The sequence below is a fragment of the Passer montanus genome, unplaced genomic scaffold (assembly GCF_014805655.1).
Source record: "Passer montanus isolate IOZ18808 unplaced genomic scaffold, ASM1480565v1 scaffold22, whole genome shotgun sequence".
Classification (NCBI taxonomy): domain Eukaryota; kingdom Metazoa; phylum Chordata; class Aves; order Passeriformes; family Passeridae; genus Passer; species Passer montanus.
The window spans coordinates 1,667,614-1,688,188 of NW_024366815.1; the positions used below are offsets into that span (position 1 = coordinate 1,667,614).

Here is a 20,575-nt window from a genome sequence, read left to right on the forward strand (position 1 = left end):
CTGATTAATTGAAGCAGTTTTAAACTTTACTGTGGTAGCTGTGTTTGCTAGTACGAAGTTGGAAAAGTGAGTTATGGTGAATTCTTTTGTTGTTGGCTGTGGTACTCACCTCCAGCAGATGTGTATCTATGCCTTTTATCTTTGGTCCTGGAACTGGTGGCAGGATAAAGGCCATCATTCTAAAAAAAACCCGGAGCAAACATACCAGGTGTAAACACAGATGCTAGCTCACTATTTGTTCTCCCATTTACCCAGAATATGACCGAGATTTTAAAGACTTCTCCCATGTCTTATATGTCCCAGTTGAACTTCTGTCTCCTGTCTGCCTCTCAAGCTGGGTAATTGACAAATCCAGCTGCAGCTCATAAAGGCTTAGATGTATTATAAAAAACACCAGTAATACAAAAGCTATTCAACTGGAAAAGTAAAATTACTACTGTCCTTTTGTCATCAGTCCCTGAACCTCCAGTTCTCTATCTTGACCATCATTGGCCAAGAAACGATGAAGTGAGGCACAGTTCAGGAGTGTTAGTGGTGCTGTCTGTGCATGTTTGACTGTTATCTGACTACTGCTAAATAGGATGGCTTTTCCAACCACAGTTTCTATCCCTTTCTTCTACTCAGCCAGTATTTTTTGTCAGACTTGTACAAAAGCAATAATCTTTGCAACACCTTTCTCTTTCAAATTTGATTGAAATTAGCTAGGATTCTAAGAAATCATTCAGGAAATTGATAGAGAGGCTGGCAGAAAGACAATCTCATAAGATAATCTTGTTTACTTTAGGAAATTATGACAAAACCCAAAGACATGTCTCCTGCAGAAACAGAGATAGTCCAAGTAATGTTTGATGAATATTACATGACTAACCAAGATTTGTCAGATCTAACAGAGACAGATCTTTACTAACCGAGAATTTAGCCTGGTTTCCATTAGGAGCAGAAACACTGCTTTATCATTTGCAAATTAAGTCAACCTATAACTAATAGTTTATAATCTAAGGCAAATACTATAGAAAATTGAATCAAATATTAGAAGTCTGGTTTTGAAATGTTTTCTCTGATCTTGGACTCCATGCAATTGTGAAATTGGTGGCTTACCTGTACCCTTTCATAATCATTATCCAGCTCACGATTAAACATATAAGAGATGACAGGACACCAACGATGATCCACACAACCATATCTTTTACTCTAAAGTCTAAGAAAAACCAGAATTATTCAAGGACACACATATAGCATATGCATAGTCAGCATGCAAAAAACCTCACAAATTACTTTTATTTTAAAAATTTGCCTAAACTGCCAAATTTATTATCGAACAGAGGTCTTCAGCAGCACAGATGGATCTCAACAATCCCTGTAATATCAAACAATGAATATAATTTTTACTAATGGTACTGCACAGGAAATAAACTGTCTTGGAAAAATCATACAAAAATGCATGGAGAGGAATATTTTGTCACAGCCAATTATACAGATTGGTTTCAAATCCAGTTGTACCAAATCTGTAGTCATTTCATTATTAAATACATATCATACAATTAATTAAATGCTGGGTAAAGTGACCTAGAATTACATATTTTTAAGGATTTTTATTGTAATAAAACACTTTTTATACTGAAGTGCTTATTTCATATTAATTCCAGATAAAGAGTAATGAAGAGCTGTTATTGTCTGAAGGTAGTCACTCTTTGTTGTCTGTCACAGTTGTAGTGCAGTTGCCAGTGTTCTTTTAATTAAAAGCTACCATAAAGAGAACAAATGAGGCATCAGACATAAAGGACATGGTTTAAATAAGCAAAGAAATTATTCACCCTCTGAACTCTATCATAAAGTAATGAAGGGGAAAGGTTATCTGGGTATGGTGCAGGGATGATAAGGATTTGGTTACCTTAGTAATGATGTTCTTGTCTGTCCTAGGGAAACTAAGGGATCTGCATGGGTGCCACAAACAGCTAACAAAAAAATACAACATGAACTTGCATGTAATAACAATTATGGAAAGGATGCCTGACCACTCACCAGTAGGGATCTCAATATACATTTCTGGGCTCCACTCACTCCACAATCCATGATGGTCTGGTTTGCAGTGAATCTGTACAATGTACCTCTTTCCAGGATTTAAACTAAACATTTTGTATTGTGTTTGCTGTCCAACAAAAATAGTCTGGAAATAAAATAAACGTCACAGCTAAGGTTTTGGTAATCAAGATGGGAATATAGAAAGATTCTGGATACCTTTTCCTAATAATTGTTGAGCAGGCATTGAATAATGGTACATTTATTTTATTTCTATAGTTTATCTTTCTAGCAAGTGGGAATGAGATCTAGCTCTGGTATACAGTGCAAATTAAACTGCTGTAAAAACACATAATGAATTTATGGCAAATAGGAGAGGAGCTGTGATAATGGTAGGAACTGCAATGGTGACAGGAAGAGGAGAAGGCAGAGATGAATGAGGGAGGAAGAAACAGAGATGGAGAAAGAAAATGCAGAGAGCAAGAGGGAATGTGGAATTGTGGAAATGCACAGGGCAATAAAAAATAGGCCTTGCAATGGCGAGAGCAAACTGCAGTGGGAGGGGGAAGGCAGGAGGAGATACAGAGGTGGTTTGGAAGTTCTGCAGACAAGAAGGGGATGGAGCCAAATAGCAATAGCTGGAGTCTTTAATTTGCCACTCAGCTGTTTAAATTGTAGATCCTGGCCATAAAAAAATATTATTGTTGTATGGCCACTACAGTTACTACCTAATGGTTATTTATATAAATTTAAATTTATACTAGTAGACATTTTATGGAATGTCACTGAGCTTTCTGTTATCCAAGAAGTGCCTGTGGTCAAGAGCAAATTATAATGAAAGAAACATGATAAATGAGAAGGAACAAGTTAAACAACAATGCCAATATTATTAATAAATAACGACAACAATTAAAACCAAATACTTTATCATCTACTATTGTACAGCAGCATCTGAGATACCAGCAGGCAATCATACATCACACAAGTACTTGTGAAAAATTATGAACTATTTAGAGTGTCTGCTTCATTACATTCAGATGTGGGACCTGGCTGACAAAATCTAGCTAGTCAGAAAACATTATCTAGCAAAAACTTGTGACATTCTTACCTCCCATTCCTCTCCTTCCTCAGGCTTTAGTCGCAATTCATATTCAAGGGTAAGCCATCCAGATCTGACATCAGCCAGTGGGGGTGGAGACCATGTCAGGACCAGATACAGTTTTCTCTTTATTGACTTTTTTAATTCCAGAGTTATATTCACAGGAGGATCTGGCTGTACTGTTGAAATAAAAGAACTTTCAATAAGAATCTAAGTGACTTTTTTCCTTGCAGCTTAAGAAGAAATATAAAATTATGTGAGTGAAGAGTTGCCATCTCCATTGGGTCTGGTAATTTAGAACTGCTACTGGGATACAGAAATTAAGAGTTTTTAGATAAAGTAAGTATGGATTTATGAATTTTAAAACCCTCCTGAATAGTAGTAAGTATGTTGAATTCATGTTGAGATTTGCCTTGATCATTTATCATCAAAAATATTTTTTCTTAAATTTCCATTTATTGCTACTTTTCCCCACAACTGTATTTCAAAGTTAACATCTTTAATGTTATGTTATGAAAGTTGTGTTCTACTATAATCTTATCAAAGCTTGGCATAAATATTAAGGAACACTGAAAACATGGATGCAGCTAATGAAACTTGTTCCCTCCATCTTTTACATTCAGAAAACACAACTGCATGACCCCTACACTTTTATGTAAGGACAAATAAAAGCAAACCAAAACAGCATATTAAAGCTCTGTCTGTATTTCAAAATTAAACTGAAATGGAACACAGGTTTCTTCTACAGTCAGACTTGCATCTTCCTCAGTTCAGAGGTAGAGCTTCTGCACATTGTGCATATATTTTACCACTGTCTGATCTAAGATTCATCAGGACATAGCATTGAGGTAAAGTATAAAGCCATTTATCCAGCAGCCTTTTTCCAGTTGCCAGACTCCTGCCAGCCAGATCCTTGACAACAAAATGGTTATCAAGGATAATGTTCCGTTCCCTTAGATAAAACCCTAATTACTTGTCCACAGTCACTCTGTAGAAAAAGTCTGAGAAAGAGATTATCAGTACACTGCTATAAAAAGCACTAATGCAGCTTCTCTTGGGTCTGGAAACTACTTTTGGGTAATCAGATTTAAGTATTATTAGTTAAAAGATCAGATTGATTTCCATTGCTTGCACAGTGGAAAAAAGATTTTAGCTGGATGATATTTCTTAGGGTTTGACTACAAGAAATATGGAAAACCAATAAATGTTTATCTGAACATAATGTTTAAGATTTTAGGATTTTTGGCTTCTTCTGAAAATAAGATGGTAAAGGGATGAATATTGATTTGTTATTACACTAAGGAATACCTTATTTGTATAAGTTTTTAACTTGGATATAATACTACACATAAGGAGAGCTGGAATTAAAATTCTTGTGTCAAAACCCATGATTCTGAATAATTTGGTTCCACAGAAACTACTTTTTAACTCTTACCTATGTAAGTCACATCCACATAATGAGGATCAGAGACATTACTTCCCATTTCATTAGTTGCCCTCACAGTAATATTGTATATGGTCCAGAAAGAGGTGTGCTTTTTATCGAAGTAGCACGAATTGGGGCCTGCAGTTTTGTAATCTGGACATTCATAAACTTTTTCTTCTCTGAAATGAAAGAATCCCAGTGATTAGGTTACACAGACTAAAACACCTGATTTTAATTACTAGTACTTCAGCATTATTTAGGGCTGGATCTGATTTTTCACACCTGACAATGTGAAGAAAATCAGAAAACTGCTTCCAGACTAAAGAGTCATTGGACAATCTCAGAGACAGTACTAAGCATTTTCCCCACAAAGTAACACCACAAAGCCTGAAGGATTTAGGCTATTGCAGATGCAGCTGTGGGCTAGTACAGCACAGCTCTTCCTTCTCTGAAAGCCACTGTCCACTGCACAGCCCAGAGACCCTACATGTTCCAGAGACGAAGTAGAATTGATTGCTGAAGTCCTCTAACCTATCTATTTAAAATGATGTATTTCCAATGTTCATCTCACACTTACAGGAATTCTGCATATTACACTAATATGCTTTCAGAATTTATTTGGTCTTTGATCTCTTGATCAAAAAAAAAAAATAGAAATATCTACTTTCACATCCATAACCAAGCATCCCAAAGTCACAGGAGGGGTAGGAGAGAAATTTGAGTATGTAGTCTTTGTTTTTATGCTCTTCCTAGATGCACAATAACAAAAGAAAAAGTTGTGGATGTGGACCTCTTACTCTGCCATACCTGACTGGACCAGCATCTGTCTTTTTACACCAAGAGTGGGCTCTCAGCTGACAGTTACAGAGTTTAGCATCTATTTAGGTAATTGCAAGGTAGAGCAGTACTAGGTGAACTAAAAAGGACCAGAAAAGGTTTGCAAGACTTACTGACTCTTTCTTTAAAATGAATGTTTAGCACTTCATCTGAGTTCCAAGGAAAGATTACTACAGAAACCAGGAGGATTCATGAATACTAGCCTTATGAATACTAGCACAAAACAGGTCTTATCAGAAGATAGAAGTTTTAGTATCTGCTAATTTTGGAGGGTTTTATTTCTAAAACTGGGTGGTTGAAGAGTTTTAGGATTGTGCAGTTGTATTGTTTACTAATATGCTGTTGATGAGCAATGAAAAGACAGAATTCACAGTAATTTATACCTGCCATTATAAAGAGACCAAGATTTAATATTTCGATCTTAGACATGTTGCTGCTTTAGTGTGATGCCATAACACGCCACCGGACAAAACCATGGACTACAGAAAATGGCACCTCCCAAAATAAGAAACCAATGAGGATTGATTTTCCAGGTCCTTCCAACAAAACACCGAATAACTATACAGCACTTATTACCCCTCTTTGCTGTAAAGCAAAGTGTGTTTGGTCAAGAGTCCTCCATCTGAAGCAGGTTTCCACCAACAAGTAAATGTTTCTTTTTCAGGAGAACGGCACTTTATTATTACAGGCTTTTCAGGAGGTAACCGTTCTGTAAGAGATCAAGAAATTAACTAATCAGTAAGTTTAATCCATTAGGTCCACCTTGAATTTGTAAAACAATGTCAAGCAGAGAAGAGGAAAACAAAAAACAGAAAGAGGAAAAAAGAAAAAGTTTTGTTTCATAGTGGCACAGGAAAGGAAGGACCTTAGGGCAACGATTTGCTACTTTCACCTGGATTTAGAATTCTTTCTTGCTGCAGCTGCACTGAAGAACAGTTTTAGTTTGCCTGTGGCTTTCTTCCACCCCAAAATCTCATAAGGAATGTTGAAATACTGTCATAGCAGGCTTTATAAAATTATTTAAAATACACTCTGTTGTCCAATGTATTTTCTATGGCGTTCTGGTTTCAGCTATGATAGAGATAATTTCTTCTCAGTAACTGGTATAGTGCTGTGGTTTGCATAAATAATTTTCATATTACAGGGCTATTTTGTCACTAAGTCATGTTTATCCTAAACCAAGGACATTTTTGTGTCTCCTGCTCTGTCAGTGAAGAGATACAAAACAGAAGAAAAAGGCTGGAAGTGACTATAGACAGGACAGGTGACCCGACCAAGGGGATACTCCACTCCATAGAACATCATCTCCAGCATACAAACTTAAGAGTTACCCAGAACCAGTGCCCATCAGGATTCAGAAAGGGAGTCTGGCATTGATCAGCAGTGGGTGAGCAAATATTTTTTTCCCCTGTTTTTATCATCATCATCATCATCACCATCATCATCATCATCATCATCACCATCATCATCATCATCTACTACTGCTATTATTATTATTATTATTATTATTACTACTACTACTACTACTACTACTACTGCATTTTACTTTGTTTTAATTATTGAACTGTTCTTATCCCAACCCACAGATTTTACCTTTGATTCTTCTCCTCATTCCACATGGTTACATATGAGTGAGGATCTGTGTGCTGGTTTGTTGCCAGCTGGGATTAAACCACTTCATACCAAACCAAATTTTTTTCCCACAAAAGATGTGTTTTAAGACTATTCTGTTTGTTTGAAAAGTATGCTGTCATTTTCTTTTGATTTCAGGTAAAAAATAAAGAATGTAAATCTATGTCTATTTGTTGGTGTTCTTGCCAGTAATTTTCTTCTGAAGTACTCAAAATATACAAAGAAGCAGTTCTCATATTTCACTGTAACGTTTTTATATTCAGTACTCAGGCTACTTGCATGCTCGCTCCTGAGCAAGTTTTTATGGTTTCAAGAACAGCACTTAAGAACTGGGCGGAGAAAAACGCTTAAATTTTGAATAGGATGATGCTCGTCAAAACCCTGAAGTGATTGAAACTTTTGCAGTTATGATTTGTGACAAAAATATCCCTATTACATCAATAATATATATTTTCTACTAGGTACAGCCGAGATATTGATTTTCCAAATTTCTAAATGCTTAATGCAGATCTGAAAATGGGACATTTAAAAATATTTTTCTATTAACAGTACTTCAACAATGTCCATGTGAAATAATGAATAACAAAACTAGTAACTAAAGAAGTTTTGAGACAACTAAGCTAAAGTGTCTGGCAATAGGATACGATTGATACATATTTAGTGTGTCTACTCAAATCCAGTAAAACACAGATATTGACTTCCATGTGATAGTATCTGTAAGTGCCATCAGGGCTTTCAGTCCAGGTTCTTATACAAAAAAACATTACCTGATATTTATAGCTACAGGCAAAATGAACAAGATTTTTAAATAAAGGGACAGGGACAATCAATTATTTAGGCACGCCTGTATCAGAAGTGACTTCCTAGCAAATCCCACCTTGTTTATCATAGCCATTTTCAGCAGAGGATCCTGTCCAGATCAACAAGATTAACACAGCAATTACACAGATAATATGGCAAAATACACTGAGCACTACAAAGTATCTGTGTGAGAGGCCAGGTTTTCAGGACTGCCATTTAGACACCTCCACAGCATTGAACCTGCTACTTTTAAAGCAATTTACAGAGCAGCAATCATCCACTCACCTTTGGGGATCTGAATGCTTCTTTCTGAGCTCCACTCGCTCCATTCGCCAAGGTCGAGCATGCAACGCACCTGAACAATGTACTTCACCCCAGCTTTCAGGCTGCTCACCTCATAGTGTGTCTGCATTCCTACAGATACCGTCTGTAAAAGAAAATGGACTGGGAAAATAATAAAGAATTGGACCACTTCAACAAATAAACCACAAAGGAACAGGCATGAGTCACTGACTTCAGAAAGTCAGGGATTTAAGTTGGGTATTTATAAGATATCAATTACCAAGAAGCAAAAGTAGTGATTTAGCAGAAAAAAATCACTGCTGATTCTGATATTCAAGAAAATATTGAACTGTAGACTTCCCAATACAGCATCAGATCCATGAGGCAAGGAGCATTACAAGTAGTCCAGCGCACATATAAACACCATTGAAATTCTCAGTGGCTTTAAGTGAGTTTCTCAGACCCTTCTAATTTCTCCTCAGAACTATTTCAAAATGCATAGCATTCTCCATCATTAAGGCATCAACAAACTAGGCAGAATTTAGGACAGATGTCTCTAAATTTAAGAATGACACTTAATCCTGAAAATTCAACTGTAGCAGTACTGAACCTGATTCCTGGAAATATGGCAACAGGTGGGGAACGTCAATGGAAATGGCTAAATGTGAGTAGGCCACAACAGAATTTCTGAGGGGCAGGTTGCCTTCAACTGATCATGTTGAAGAGGATGATGATAACTGGGTTTTGTCATACATAACATTGGGATGATTATGTAAATATATTGAATTTCACAGTCTCTGCAGACCACTCCAGTATTTTTCTTTTTTTAATTAGATCTGGTTACAATAATTTTTCTATTCTCACATTTTTATAAGACCAATTAAACTGAGACAAGAAAATTCACTGAATAGAGCATTTATAAAATAAATATATTTTTTCCTTACCTCCCACTCTTCCTTTTCCTCAGGCTTTAGTCGTAGCTCATAGTGATACACATGTGAATTAGAGCTGGCATCAGCTAATGGGGGTGGAGACCATTTTGCCCAAAGGTATGACAGGTTAGCAGATGTGTTTGTTTCTAGAGAGAGGTTCACAGGAGCATCTGGCTGAACTGTATAAATGAATGAAAAGTGTGCCATTTAAATTTCTCTCAGAAAAAAACACCTCCTTTATGGTTTTGTATGTCATCATATTATTTTCAGATAATTCAGCACTGTAAAAGAATAATAAAGAAGCCTTTTATCTTTTCTTTCTCTTCAATGACTTTAACTAGGTCCTGATTTCCAACAGTATCAGCAAATCATAAACTTTACTCTGAATTTGTCAGGCTAAGGAAATACAAATCACAATTTTGTAAGGCCACTCCTGCAAAACTAAAATGTCAGATATTTCATTACTAGAAAAACTAGGTATATTATAATTAAAATGGTATATTATGTGTGTACAGAAAGTAGAATGGAGTCAGGAATATAAAGTACTACAAAGAGTCTGCATAATGCTCAGGCAGTTATTTTTACCCTTCCAAAACTGCAATGCCAGCAGTTAAAAAGATTTTTACATTTGAAACATTCGGTGGCTTAACATAATTTGTAAATTTTATAATCTACATGGAGTCTAATTAAAATACTGCAGACAACTAGAAAGTAAAGCAAATTTTTCAGCTGAAGTTAAAATCTTTACATATTCATACATGAAATTCCTACAATCAAGTACGCAGTTAATTTAGAATTAAAATGCAGTTTTTGCATACATTTAATATACATATTTTAGATTATCTGTAGATAAACACCTCTCAATAGGAAGTTTCACATCCTGAGGAAAGTAATCTTTCACTACTACCTGTTCTGGGATTAAAAACTGCACACATCGCCAACTAGTTTGTTTTCCATTTCATTATTTGATTTTACCTATGGAAGTTACATCCACATGCTGAGGATCTGAGCTGTTACTTCCAATCTCATTTGTTGCCATTACGGTGATAATATATGTTGTCCAGGGATTAGTATGGTTTTTATCAAAATAGCAGGAATTTGGACCTGATGTTAGGTAGTCTGGACATTCATAGATTTTTTCTTCACTGAAACAAAATGATTTAAAAATTTAGGAAATGAAGCAAAGCAGATAATATTCTAGCAATGGACTAGATTCAACAGAGAAATCTGAAATTTTTATATATATATATATATATATATATATTTATATATGTTATATTTATATACAAAATTTATATTATATATAAAATATATATTATCACAAAAATAACTTATATAGGTATACAATATTAGTAAATGTAAATTAATTAATATATATATAATATAAATTATTATATATATATATATATATATATATAATCCCATCTCTTGGAAACATAAATGCTTCATTTACATTTTTACTGCAGTTGTTTTGATGAATGCTTTCTCCCCTTTGTTTATACACGTTTATACACAATAAAATAACAGCAACATACATTTTCAGAGACGGAACAAAGGAATTCTAACAATATTTATAAGCAAGTAAGAGGGAAATGAAAAGTATTTGCTTCCATTAGGTAAGTTCTTAAAATATATTTGCATACTACCCCTAGAAATTAAACTTATGGGCCCTATGGCAGAGAGTTCTTTTATTGATTAGCTTGTTTTCAGCAAGGTCAGAGAATCATTTAGGTTGGAAAAGACCTCTAAGATTGTCCAGTCAAGCTCTGACCATCTTGTCAACCAGACCACAGCACCAAGTGCCATGTCCAGTAGTTTCCTGAACACCTCCAGAAATGGTAACTCCCCACCTCCCTGGGCAGCCCATTCCAATGCCTACCCATCCTTTCAGAGAAGAAATTCTTCCTGAGGTCCAGCCTGAACCTCCTTTAGTGCAGCTTAAGGCTGCTTCCTCTTGTCCTGTCACTATGCCCTGAGAAAAGAGACTAACCCACACATGAGTACAGCCTCCTTTCAGGGAGTTGTAGAGTGATGAGGTGATCCCCGAGTCTCCTTTCTCCAGGATAAACACCCCCAGATCCCTCATCTGCTTCTTACAGGACTCGTGCTCCAGACCCTTCCCCAGTTCTGTTGCCCTTCTCTGGTCATGCTCCAGCACCTCAATGTCTTTCTTGCAGTGAGGAGTACAGAACTGCACACAGGATTTTGGTGTGGCCTCACCAGTGCCGAGTACAGGGGGAAATCACTGTCTTGGTCCTGCTGCCCACACTATTGCTGACACAGGCTGGGTGCCACTGGCCTTCTTGGCCACCTGGGTACACAATGGCTCATGTTCATCCCCAGGTCCTTCTTTGCTGAGCCACATTCCAGCCATTCCACCCCAGCCTGGAGCTGCACGAGGTTGTGACCAAGGACAGGGCCTGGCACTTGGCCTGGCTGTCCCCTCACGCCATCGGCCTCAATGCAAATCCCTCTGCAGAGTCTTCCTGGCCTCCAACAGATCAACACTCCTGCCCAGCCTGGTGTCATCTGCAAACTGATTGAGGGTCCTCTCAATCCAGATCATCAATAAAGATATTAAACAGGACTGACCCCAGCACTGATTCCTTAAGGACACCACTAGTGACCAGCTGCAGGTGGATGCAGCATGGTTCACCACCACTCCCTAGGCCCAGCCATCAGCCAGTTCTTAACTGCAAAGAGTGCTCCTGTCCAAGCCATGGGCTGCCAGACTTTCCAAGAGAATGCTGTGGGAGACACTGTCAAAGGTTTTGGTGAAGTTCAGGCAGGCTACATCCACAGCCTCTCCTGAAAGGGTCACCTGTTCATAAAAGGAGATCAAGCAGGACCTGCCATTCCTAAATCTCGTAGCTGGGCCCGAATCCCTTGGCTGTCCTGTATGTGCTGTGTGGTTGCACAAAAGACAACGCATTCCACGACCTTCATGATGTCAATTTATTTGCTTTTTAACGTGATCATCATCACAATGATCTCAACAAAAAAAAATTACTTCACAGTCAATAACTATTGCTTTTTTATGGATCTTTGGATTCTTTAGAAGAAGGATTGTTTTGTGCTCAAAGCTGGCCTAGGTGATGTATTCACAACCTACCTCAGGTGAGAAGAACTATACAAACCCAAAGCATCAGCTCATGTGGTGCAAGAATAAAAATTAATTCCACTATTATGCTTTATGTGTCATCAGTAATGAGGTTGCTTATTTTCTAGGCAGTTTTGACACAGTTCACAAAGAAAAGATGGGAGAAAGGGGTCTATACCTAAGAGAAAATGAGCCTAGAAAGGCAATTGTGGCCCAGGTCTAAAATGCTTGCCAGAGCCTGGGTTCAGCAGATTTAATAAATGGATAAGCACACCTATCCTTCTCTAAGCAGAATTGCTCTGGGCAGTGTCAGGTATGATTAAAATGTTCATTAAACTTTTTTATCAAAATTAAAACATCTGGGCTTTCATAAAATAAAAATTTTCAAATAATCGTTGCGTGTGGTAACTTCATTAAAGACTGCATCTTTTTCTGCTTAGTGATTTGGAATGTTTAAATGTAGAAGGGATTTCTGAGGCTTTATCTTACCTATTCTGAATCTCCCTGGATTTATAAAAAAAAATTAGTCTTTCAGCCTCCCTGCTTACTTGTCCTTGTTCAAAAACTGTTTTCAGGAAGAAAGTACAAAGCTAAACAAAGATGGACAGATCAAGTAAAGTTGCCAAACATATACACTTCATTCCTGAGCAGATGAGGGAGTTGAGAATTTACCAAAATATTAACTTTTGAGATGTGATACCCATGTCTGATTTCGCTGCATTTTGGGAACCACAAAACCAACGGGAGAAAAAATGACCATAGTCATAGAAGGGGGTTTTGATGTGCATGGTAATGGACAAGCTCCTTGGCAGGGCCTCAAGGGTCCCACCAGCTCTCACTGCCCCTTCCCAGCGTCTCCATGGGGACCTGGGTCCCAGAATCCCAGTTCAGCTGGTCTCCAGCTCCACACAGCCCTGCCTTTCCCAGTCACAGCTCCCTGAGCCTGCCCAACCCATGAGCTGATGTCCTGGCCCAGCCTGGTGTCAGCCTGTCCCTGTTCCCAAGGAGGTGACTGATGCCCTGCTCTGCTCCATGGCTGGGGTGATGGGAGACTTGCTGCCCTCTGGTGCCCTTATGCTTCAGTGCTCAGAGGACACCCCATTCAGCTGAGAGCTGTGTGCTTCCCAAAAAGATGGGAAAACATGCCTTTGTTTCCACCACATCTTCAGACAAGTGGGATTTTTGGTAGATGAGTTTCAGGAGGGACAGGCTGAAGATTTGGGGATGTCAGTGGTCATGTTTTCTTCCAACAAGGGAAAAAAACATGACAATAACTGTTGTCTATCTAAGGTTAAAATAGATTCATAAAAACATAATTATAAATTAATATTTATTAATAAAATTAAAATATCTATTCATAAAATTAAAATATTTATTCATAAAATTAATTCATAAATGAATGCTGTCATTCTCTTGGTCTGTCATAACCATCACTTAATCACTTACAGAGTACATATGCACCACTTGTTACCTGTCCTTGCTGTAGAACAGGGTGTAATTGTTAGGGAGTCCTCCATCTGAGCCAGGCTTCCACCAACATGAAAAGGTTTCCTTTTCTAGAGAACGACATCTTACTATCTGAGGTTTTCCAGGGTACGATTGACCTAGAGAAGTGCAAAACTCCAACTAGTTAAATTAGAAGTGGGCAATGCTTTTGGATGCTATTGTTGAATGATAAATCAACCAAGCATTCCTTTTTTGAAGACAATAAAATTACATGAAAGTGTGGACTGAATTGAGCAAATAATTCTGCCTGGGAAAAGGATCAATATTCTCAAAAAAGTATATACACTTTACCTCAAGCATCTAAAACAGCTAGTAAAATGATTTTGCTTTTTAACATGAACATTTATTTTTTACCTAAACTTGAAATGGTAGATTTATCTCAAAATTAAACTATGAAGATGGGACCTTTAGGGTTTGTCCCCATAAACATTAAAATTTTGTATCTTCAGATAATTTTAAGATTAAATTTCAACTTTGCAACAGAACTAAAATTCCATTCTTTGTGCATATTTGGGGTAAATTATAGGTCAGAAAATTATAAAAAGAAGGAAATCAATGGGCTAGATGAAATTTTTTGGGCACTGGAAACCTGAATGCATTAATTCATTGTTCAAACATTCCCTGTTAATCCAAATACATTTAGACTATTTCTTGTTAAGACTACTTCTCATTAATTTACGCCAAGAATACAGACCATATACTTACATTCATTTTAAAACAACAAGCATGTGACCTTTTAACCTAAGCTTATCTCATTTCATTGAAGTTCCACGTAATTATCTCAAATAGTGAAACTATTAATATGCTAATTCCCAAGAAGGTGACAGGCATAAAGTGAATATAGGGTTTCAGTATTGCACCAAACAATCTTTAAATTAATCATATAAAAAGAAAAGACAACTCCAGCCATTTTCAAAATTGCCATACCAAACTACAGAAGAAAGTAATTTATAGAGGTATATACTCCAGTGGTGGTCAGGATATATTGGGTAAAGCCTCAGACTTTTCTAAACAAAGTGTCTTAAGGAAAAAAAGAAGTGTTTCAGGAAGTGTTGTACTTACCAGTCAGACTTACTGTAGTCAGAGCAAGCTGCAAAATAATTAGAACTGATGAAATGAACCTCTCTTTCATGATGCCTGTCTCTCCTCAAGGGGAAGTATCAGATCAAGGGCTCGCTGAAAAACACGCCATCATGGAACAGTCAGAAACAATGCGCAGCATGTAATACGTATCGCATGACTTGATCAAAGTCCTTTTTGAATTGCAGGTAATTGATTCTTGTTCTATCTCAAAAAAAGGTGAGGCAACACTAACAGTTCCACTTTAGAAGCTGAAAACTGGAATCTCGGAGAAGCAGGTAGGCCTTCCTAGACCTCTTTGAAAGTTTAGCAGTGCTAGGATTACAATTTCTTAGCATTAACAAATCTTGCATATTTCTTTGGCATCTTGGGATACTGGGCTCTTATCTTAGAGTTCTAACTTCTAGATTAATTAATTAACCTAAGAAATCAGCCTTTTAGCAACAAAAATATACTTTTACCCCTACTAATGCAAATAAGAGGTTCAACATACTTGAACTCTGAAAGTCCTGAAAACAGAAGCCAAATAGAAAAGGTCCGACATTCATTTACAAGTTCATGATTTTTGATCCAACCTCAAAACTTCACAGTTTTTAGGACTGTCAGTGTTGAATTCAGGATCCCTTGAGCTGAAGAATGTTACTCTTTCAAGGTATTCAACCAATTGTTTCTACTATATTTGATTTTGTAGTAAATTTCAGGTGAAATACAGATTTTCAAGTGGTCACCAGCTGGGACCAAGACCCAGTCCCTGCCGTGGGCTCACACCACTAGATGTCCTCAGAATTCAGGTTACAACTTTGGGTGCTCTAGACTCCCTGTTGCTGCTAAATCTGTTTGCTTATCCTGAAGAAACGACATACTGACTTTAAAGCAAACCTCCTGCTTCTCCTACCAGTACAATCCCATCTTGGAGATGACTGCAGTCAGCTGTTGGATTCTCAGTAGCCAACCTCAGCCTTCGAAACTAAAGAAGAAAAATTTACTGCCTAAATCGGGAGTTCCTTGTCTCAGCTTTCTACTCCTACCCCTGGCACATTCACAGGTACAAGTAGGCTTGCAACCCATTCTGTGTAGCACAGCATGGGAACAAGCTGCATCCTTGGTGAGGAAAAATCCTTCGTGGTTCATCAGATGACTAATTTTTCAGTATGCAATTAATTTTCTACATCAAGAAACTATAATACCTCATCATACAAATGTTTTTCAATCACAAAGCCAAGTAAAGTATCAGTTAATGCAGCTAAGTCTAAAACATGTTTACTGTGGACAATATGGAAGAGAACAACAGTTGGCTACATGCCCATATGCCACTTCTGAGTAGCTAGGCATGTTTCAGGCATGTAACTGAGCTACAGGCTGGAAAATTGCATCTGGGTTAGTTTTAAACTCACTCAGAGTATTTTGTGCATATAAAGACAGTAAAGAGAGAACTACTTAAATATAAATTCCAGTTTGGTGTAAACACATGCAGTTTTTATTACTGTAGGCAAAAGACAGGCATAAACATTAGAGTTTAACTTCAGAAATTACCCAAAAATAATTATGTAGCCCCATAAAAATGGGGCTATATAATGAGGAACCCAGATGACTGGGCTCATAAAAGGCCCATTTTTCTCAGGTGAAGATGAAATAATCAAACTACAAGCAGTAACTATTTCATGTACATATTATAGTATTTACAGTATTTTACTCCTTCTAAAAATAGCTGGAACATTTGCAAAGCAATGTACTTTAAAACTAAGACTCATATTGATAAAGAACTATTACCATGATTTTTTTTTTCACTTTTATGTATGTATCTTTCTAAATGAAGAATTGACAGAAAGAGGAACTGATTACACTGGCTGAAAGAATGAAATTTTTTAATACAACAAAAGACAGGTATCATCAAGAAGGATCTTTATTAGAGCACTCTTCAAGGAAAATGCGATGATTTTGTACACTGAAGACCTAAAGAACCAAATTAATAGCGAGAGCAAGAAATTAATGCATTAAAACAAAAGTATTTTTCCTCTGGAGCTTTTGAAAATGAGATTATTGTGAACCACTTCTCTAATGTGGCTGTGCAAAAGAAAAAGAGGGATATAGGAAGGAATATGGACTTATCAGTGTCACAGACTAAGCTCTATCTACAGTTCTGGTAAGCTACACTTGGGAAAAAAGAACCAAACAGATTTTAGAACACAGCTATGACCATGACATAGAGACTGTCTCATGATGGTGATTTAAAAATTGGCTTTGTACTCCATGCAAATGTGGTTGTCATGTGCAAACATAAAAGTAGATAAGCATCAAAAGAGGGAAAATAAGATGTGTAAAATAAGAATGTTTCCACGGTTGCTTTCTACTCAGTATTTGCGACTCAAACAGGGAAATGGCTTCTGGAGAGATACCTTGTTTTTTTGAAAATACTTGCTTAATAAAAAGGTAATACTCACTTTGTCATAACGGTATCTAAAGTGCATCTTCCCTATATATGATATAAAAATGTTTTCATAAAAGGGTTATTAGCATTATTGAAGATGACATGAGATAATGTCTCTCTTTTAGGACTGCATGCATTCTTTCATAAGGGATGCAGTGGACATTGATTTGCCACAATGTGATCCAAAACCAAGGGTTGAGTAACTGATAATTAAAAGATCATATGCCTCCTTTTGAAAATCTTGATTTAATTCCAACCAAGTTATTGCATTCTGACATTCTATCTGAATTTCTTCCTTTTAACACAGCTGCTAGATTGTATTCAACAGCTGCACATCACATGCCAGAATGCAGTGCTCCTTGATGGAAATGGAAACTATTACTGGTGTTTTAGAATGCACAGAAGAATTAGATATTCCTGTAAAATAATTCTGCCCTGGAATATTTTAGGTTTGAAAACTGTGCTGCCAACAATGCTACTAGATGAAGAAAGCTAAACACCAGAACTTAAATCAGGTGCCTGAAGCAGAGTTGAGAGAAACATATCCTTCTCCTAATTGACTTTTAATTCTTGCATTCTTTTCTTTCTTTCTTTCCTGGCTCTGCTGATGGATAAATTTCTTGAGACTGACAGAGAAGTCTTTACTCAGTTCTGCACAGATGGAAACATTTTCTATCTGCAACGTTTTCAGACTTGCAGGAACAGGAACAACTGTGTATCAGCCACTGGCAATGACATTATGTGCAACACAATTTCTGCTTCTGTGGCTAAAGAAATCAAAGGCCAAAAATACTTTACCAATCTCTACTGAAAAAGTCTGGCATTTCCATTAGTCATGATGGTAAACAATGTTCATCTTTCAGGCCTGGGGGAAGCCAGTTTAAGGAGCTCTCAAAACACCACAGTTCATTACCATTGGAAAGGCTGAACTACAGCTGTATGAAACAAAATATAAAAAAATAATTCAATAAAGCAAGAATGTGATAGTCTGTTAGACCATCTAGAACATTCAGCTGTACTGTGGACATGGCAGGAGTCTGTCCTCCCACACAGAGATCACAAGTGCCAACAGGGATACATGTTCCTAGCCATGGCTAGAGCATCATGGCCAGATGTATTTCTGATTGACGGTGATGGTTGGGACTATACTGCAAATTAAAAGCTGTAGATGTGCAGTGTGACCAGAGCTCTGCTTTCCCTCTCTGAATAAGCCCTAATTGGATGTCTCTGAATCCCTCAGGCACCCAGCACTGCCTTCAGGGTGATGTACAGGCTCCAGAGAAGATAAAGAGCTCAGGCATGTCTATGATCTGAATTTCTTGTGACTGATTCCAGCTGGCAACTTTAAGCACAGAGGTTCTGTGGTGTACTTTGTGAGGAAGCCTAGTACCTGCCACTGGCTATGAACCTAGATATTCAGTTAATTTATTGGGATTCGGGACTTCATATTTCAGTGTTGCATAAAATGGGAGCAGTGGCAAGGACTTTTAGATTTCACTTGGAAAGTCTACATGAGGGCTTATAATATATTCTTCTGAAATTTCTCTTGTAAGTCACCCCCTAACAAGCCTTGGCAGTCCTTCCTTTGATTAGCAGTCAAGATGTGATAATGAACAAAACAAATCGCCTCACCCATGGAGATATGTTTTTCAGTCTGAAAGACCTGAGTCGATTTTGAAAAAGGAAAATCACAAACCCCCATATTCTTGAAAATAGTTTAGACCCTTACATCTCCACCATAGTATTTATGCTCTTTATTCCTATTGATTTACAGAACTAAGTCTAAAATTTTCTTAAGAACTCTCACTGCCTAAACTGATGGGAAAGAAAAAAAAGCCAAGAGAAGAAGAAATTACCATTATCCCTACTTTGCAGATGAGGAACCAAGGTAAAGAATGCCCAACAGACTCATAGTAGAAGTGTAACAAAAACTAAAACCTGATAATTTTCTACCATTTTTCTTTTATTTTCTAAATACCACCTCTACTGCCTTTGTTTTCCTGCAAAAACAAAGCTAATGCTGTAGCTAACAGTAGTAATCTTGATCTGCCAGTCTCACATTTCCTGAATATTCAATTTTCTTCCCTGATGGTTTGTAGGTTCAGCCGTAATTTCAGGATTTATTTTTACAGCAGTCTCTTACAGAAAAGAAAATCATGAATCCCAAAGAGTAAAATTTTAGAGACTGAAAGCTAGAACTTACATTACTACATTAGAACTTACATTCTAACTTACATTAGAACTTGAAATATGTCATCTCTACCAACTATCAAGCCCAACTCCACAATCACTATCTTCTTATAATAATTTTAGGTATTTCTGATACAGCATAGTCATAAAGTATGAAATCGAATTCTCTGCCTAGGGATACATGTATGTGAGGAAGCTTTTTGTGGCTCTCTTTCATGAATATCAGATTACTTGAACAGTTGAAAAACAAAAATTCCAAGAATAGTATATTTCTCAAAGTTTCACTACTTTATTACTAAAGCATAAAGAGAAAGTCACTCTGTATTAGGTGTTTCAGATACTGACACTCTACGTCAGTACATTTAAACACTGAGAGTGATAGAGGGAGTGGTAAAATACTGATCATGCTTTCCTTTATCTATTTAAAACAAAATTTTGTAGCAATGAGCTTTGGATACCGTTTAAATTTACTCACAGACTGCTCTAGACTACTTGTTTAAAGGCTAATCAACATCTGCACATAAAAGCTGAGAGGGCTGGGGGAGGAACTCTAGCAGTCTCATCAGTGAAAACTGGGTGCAGGGAACAAGCTACACCTGACTGCCAAAGCACAGTCGGACCATTGTCCTTTTGTGTAGCCCACCAAACAAATCTTTTTCCCCACTGACTGAAGAAGACAGAACACTAGGGATGCAGTGGAAGAAAGGTTTTGGGGAGAAAAGGAAAGGTTCAAAGTGGACTGGGGAGGGATAAGAATGGGAAATAAGGGTAATTAACAGTTCAGTTCCATGTAAATTTGTGGCTTGTCAGACTGAAATGTGTGCCTGATTATTGTAGTCTACCCTACAATCTCATTACATCCTATTTCTATCTCCTGTCTGGGTGAACTGCTCTGAGTGGTGCCTTTGGATGTCAGCAAACTCTTAGCTGGATTAGCCAGTGAAGAAAGAGTCAGACTGCAAACCCCAGGCTCAAATGCAGATCCCACACAGCTGGGGAGAGTAAGAGGATGTGGGACCAGCTACTAGGTCAGCTAAACATCCACAAGTAGCTCCTGGGGTGATCCATTTATTTATGTGCAAATGCACACACATATAGGTAGATCTACACGTTAGGGCGTTGTTGAAGTGTGTGGCTCCTGTGTGGGTTTCGTGTCCATGTACCCAAGCACTGGGAGCAGCTGCTCAGCTTTGCTACAAGCAGAAACTGAGATTAGGGACCTACAGCAGCCTCATATCTCTGG

The 20,575-nt window shown here is 37.4% G+C and overlaps 1 protein-coding gene across 7 annotated transcripts in view; it reads right to left on the minus strand.

Moving 5' to 3' along the window:
• The window catches only part of PRLR (prolactin receptor), a 157,365-nt gene that overhangs the window by 10,744 nt on the left and 126,046 nt on the right, over nucleotides 1-20,575 (minus strand). For all 7 annotated transcript variants that reach the window (XM_039709843.1, XM_039709840.1, XM_039709839.1 and 4 more), the window contains 11 exons: nucleotides 14,697-14,810; nucleotides 13,600-13,732; nucleotides 10,004-10,173; nucleotides 9,041-9,207; nucleotides 8,100-8,241; nucleotides 5,958-6,090; nucleotides 4,554-4,723; nucleotides 3,128-3,297; nucleotides 2,023-2,167; nucleotides 1,099-1,198; nucleotides 110-179 (listed from right to left, as the gene is read on the minus strand). In XM_039709843.1, coding sequence (XP_039565777.1) covers nucleotides 110-179; nucleotides 1,099-1,198; nucleotides 2,023-2,167; nucleotides 3,128-3,297; nucleotides 4,554-4,723; nucleotides 5,958-6,090; nucleotides 8,100-8,241; nucleotides 9,041-9,207; nucleotides 10,004-10,173; nucleotides 13,600-13,732; nucleotides 14,697-14,766 — 1,470 coding nt within the window. In that variant the 5' untranslated portion in view covers nucleotides 14,767-14,810. The remainder of the gene's footprint in view (nucleotides 1-109; nucleotides 180-1,098; nucleotides 1,199-2,022; nucleotides 2,168-3,127; nucleotides 3,298-4,553; nucleotides 4,724-5,957; nucleotides 6,091-8,099; nucleotides 8,242-9,040; nucleotides 9,208-10,003; nucleotides 10,174-13,599; nucleotides 13,733-14,696; nucleotides 14,811-20,575) is intronic.